We start from the raw sequence: 3,451 nt of genomic DNA, 5'->3' as shown, positions 1-3,451 counted from the left end.
CCGCCGGCCGCGCTCTCCAGCCTCCCAGCGACGTCTTGCCCGCCGCGGCCCGTGCGAGCGGGGAGCGGCCTCCTGCCGGGCCGCGGGGGGAGGCCGGGCCGGGCACGGCGGCGAGTAAACACACGAGTAACAAATATTAAACTGCGGTGAAGGGACCTCGGAGTGGGTGCTGGCCCGGCACTCCCGCTTCTCCTTCACACCGGGCCGGTGAGGCGTCTTGCACCGCTGGCAGGGGCTGCGCCGGTAGTGACACCTCTCATATCGCCTGGTCACCTCACGGTACCTTCATCGTGGCTTCAAGTCACACACTCCAACGTGGAAAATACTGAAATGAAGTGTAAAAGCTTAATCCTATTTCTCTTCCACTGGCAAAGCTAGAGCAGTGCCAGGGCCTGTGCATTGGCGGGTCTTGGCCCTTCGTTTGGACGGGTCTTGCAAAGCCTGAGGTGGCATCTGCTGTCAGAGCATCTGTGCAGTAGCCTGGGCTTGCTGAAGCTTGGCTATAATAATATTTTTAAAAATCATCTTCAGAAGACATGCTATAGTTGAACTGGTTGCAATAAAACATCTAGACTACATGTAACAGAGCATTTGTCTGCAGGGCACTGCCCTACCACATGGCTTGGTATGCAGAGGCACAGGAGTCCTGCATGTGAGGGGTGCCATGTTTGTGTGTGCTAAGCTTCAAAAAATTTAAGCCCTTCAAGCCATTAACTGCCAGACAAAACAAGTTGCTTTCAGACCACTCTAATTTTGTGTCTGGAGGAGAGTTCCCCTCCCAGCTTCAGGATCAAAGGAGTGTGAATAGTGTTACAGACCACTTGAAACAAACCTTCAGAACTGTTTTTCAGATGGAGGTAAGCCACGTGATAGTCTTTCTCAACAATAGCATTACACAAGTAGCTCCTTCAGTTTGGAGCTGTGGTAAAGATATCTATAAACTGCATAAAAGCAAAGGCATAATACGTAATGCAGTGTTAATTTAACACATTGAAAAATGCTTTCCCTTTTGAAGGAACTGGCAGACCTGGAGTTTATTAGGCTTCATTAAGAAATTGCTTTTTCCAGGTTAAATATAAGAGCTGGTTTTCCAGAAAGTTCATTCCTCACTGTTCTTACTTCCCAGTTGCTCTCAGTGGTTTGCATGAGTAAGTCACCTGCTGCACTTAAACAAAGCCCCCCAAACACTCACTCATCTTTTTCATTTACATGCCAAGAAATAACATAATGACAATAATTGCAACAACTTCAGTACAAGCAGCTATACACCCAGTGGCAGTCCCCAACTGGAAGTAATTGGCACAGCTGTTTTGTGGAGCTGTGCCAACTTGAAACATGAAGGTTCTATCTACTCCCTTGTGCCTGCAGTGAGATGAAGCAAATGGAAATAGAAATGTAGGAAGGCAAGTATACAAATGAATTCATAATGCTTTTCTTTCAATTCCATTGAGCTATAAAGGCCTGATTTCTGATAGCTTCAGAAACACTGAAAGAGCCTTCTATCAGAATTATTTCACAAAAAGCTAATGCAACATCAAAGACATCCATTTTTACTATCCATATTGTCCTGTGGTATTTGAAGCTAAAGCGTTCTATCTAACCAAACTGATTCAGGTGAATATTTTGACCCATGACAATCATGAAAATAAGCACAAAAGTACTGTTAAAAATTTTTCTTGCAGTTTTTATAAGAGAGTAAAAGGACCACATACTGAAAAAGCAAACACATTTTCCTACTTCTAACAAAGGCAGCATACAACTGGTGCCTAGGGTTTGTAACTAAAGGTATTGCAGTATAATTCATAGATCCACAAGGCAGTCATAGATGTAACCACAGCTAGGAAAGGCATGTCTAAACTGGCTCTCAGTTTGCTAGCACTGATGGATGCTAGCTGTGTGCAGCGCTGCTGCATGTAATGAGGCAGTGCATGTAAAACCTGCAAGCGTTTGTTGCTGAAGTGTTAAACCAGGATAGTAGGCAGTGAAGCAGTCAGAAAACAGGATAAAGAGTGTCTGTCTTGTAACAGACAAGATCTGTGGGATATACAACGTATAAAATTTTGCAAAACTAAACAGAGGCATGCAATGGCCATTTTACAACACATCATGTATTTATTGGCCAGATTGACTGGGAGCCTTGACAAAGGGCCATGCACACCTAATGCCTTTATTTTGAAAGCGTTTGCAGGCTTTTTGTTTGCATCACCTTTCATAATATTTCCAGTTCTTTGAGTCTGATAATGTTTTTGCTTACCTCAGTGGTTGCTTTTCCACGCTCAACTGTTATGTTTCCTCCTTTATCCCTCCAAGGACCATTGCCTTGATTTTTTTAATTGCTTCTGAGCTGCTTAAAAATCTTAAATCACATAGTACCATCTACTTCACAGTACTTTTTGGCAAATGGGGGAAAGGTAAAGTTCAATCAAAACCTGTTGCTCACGCCAAGTACATGCTGCCTGGGCCTACACATCCACTCTGGTTCCTGGATGAGTTTGCAGTCTGTGCTGGACCCCGTGCTGGAACACGACGCTGCTGGCTCAGATAAGTATACATACACCCCAGCAACACCCGCAATAACTACAGGAGGGACATAGGCAGTACGTGACCCTGAACATATTTTCTTGTACTTGTAAGAGAACAATCCTGCCTTAGCAGGGTGTTGATCCTTTCAACCAGAAGAAGACGTTCTTGACAACTTATTTTAAAATTGTTCACAAATGTATTTCTTCTATCCAAAGAGTTTGAGCTGTCAGGAAGGGGAAAAAGTCAACGGCACATCTCTGTGCAATGACGTGGCCAGGCACAGACTGCCACTAGAAGTGACAGATGGAAACAAACCAAATGCTAACATTTGTTCACAAATGATTAGTAAATGCTTACAAGTACTAGATACACTCGCAGAGACTGGCATTTAGGAGTGATGCACAGATTATTAAAAAAAAAAAAAAAAAAAAAAAGGCTAAATTCCCTGGCTAGTATTTTCATGACAAATAACTGAGTGTACCTCACATGTTCCTCTGAAGTCAGAAGTCAAAATGCAACCATAGCCAAAATCAACCGTGGTTTAATTCAGTAACATTAGGGGTGGTTTTGGCCCATTATGGGTTTTTTTTCTGGCTCTCAGATGCTTTACTAGCATTTGCAATTGAAGAATATCAAAGATTCCTGGTGCAAACTGGGATTTCAGGAAGTGAAGTGACCTGTGTCGTTTAGAAAAGGTAGGCTGAATTTACTGATCACTTGATGATAACAGTCTCACCACACAGCTATACTGTGTCTCTCTCTTTTATCAAGTAGTACTGTTTCTTTCTTTTCATACTGTTTGAAGATCTCATACATTTCCAAGTATGAAATATTTAGACCATTTAACAGATGTGTGCTTTGCGAGATGGACCCTGAGTGGGCACAAGGGGAAGCACAGGATGGCTGAAACATTGAAAGGGGAAGCAAA

General features: G+C 43.2%; 1 protein-coding gene across 1 annotated transcript in view; it reads right to left on the bottom strand.

The window, feature by feature from the left end:
- HECTD2 (HECT domain E3 ubiquitin protein ligase 2) overlaps window positions 1-289 on the bottom strand; it is a 41,366-nt gene extending 41,077 nt beyond the window's left edge. Inside the window, exon 1 of the mRNA XM_026851486.1 lies at window positions 284-289. Within this exon, the coding sequence (XP_026707287.1) occupies window positions 284-289 (6 nt within the window). The remainder of the gene's footprint in view (window positions 1-283) is intronic.
- Between the last annotated feature and the right edge of the window lie 3,162 nt (window positions 290-3,451).

This window comes from Athene cunicularia (genome assembly GCF_003259725.1).
Source record: "Athene cunicularia isolate RWA chromosome 6 unlocalized genomic scaffold, athCun1 chr6_part1, whole genome shotgun sequence".
Lineage (NCBI taxonomy): Eukaryota > Metazoa > Chordata > Aves > Strigiformes > Strigidae > Athene > Athene cunicularia.
Note: the sequence above shows the minus strand (reverse complement) of the source record. Positions and strands in the feature narration are given on the sequence as shown.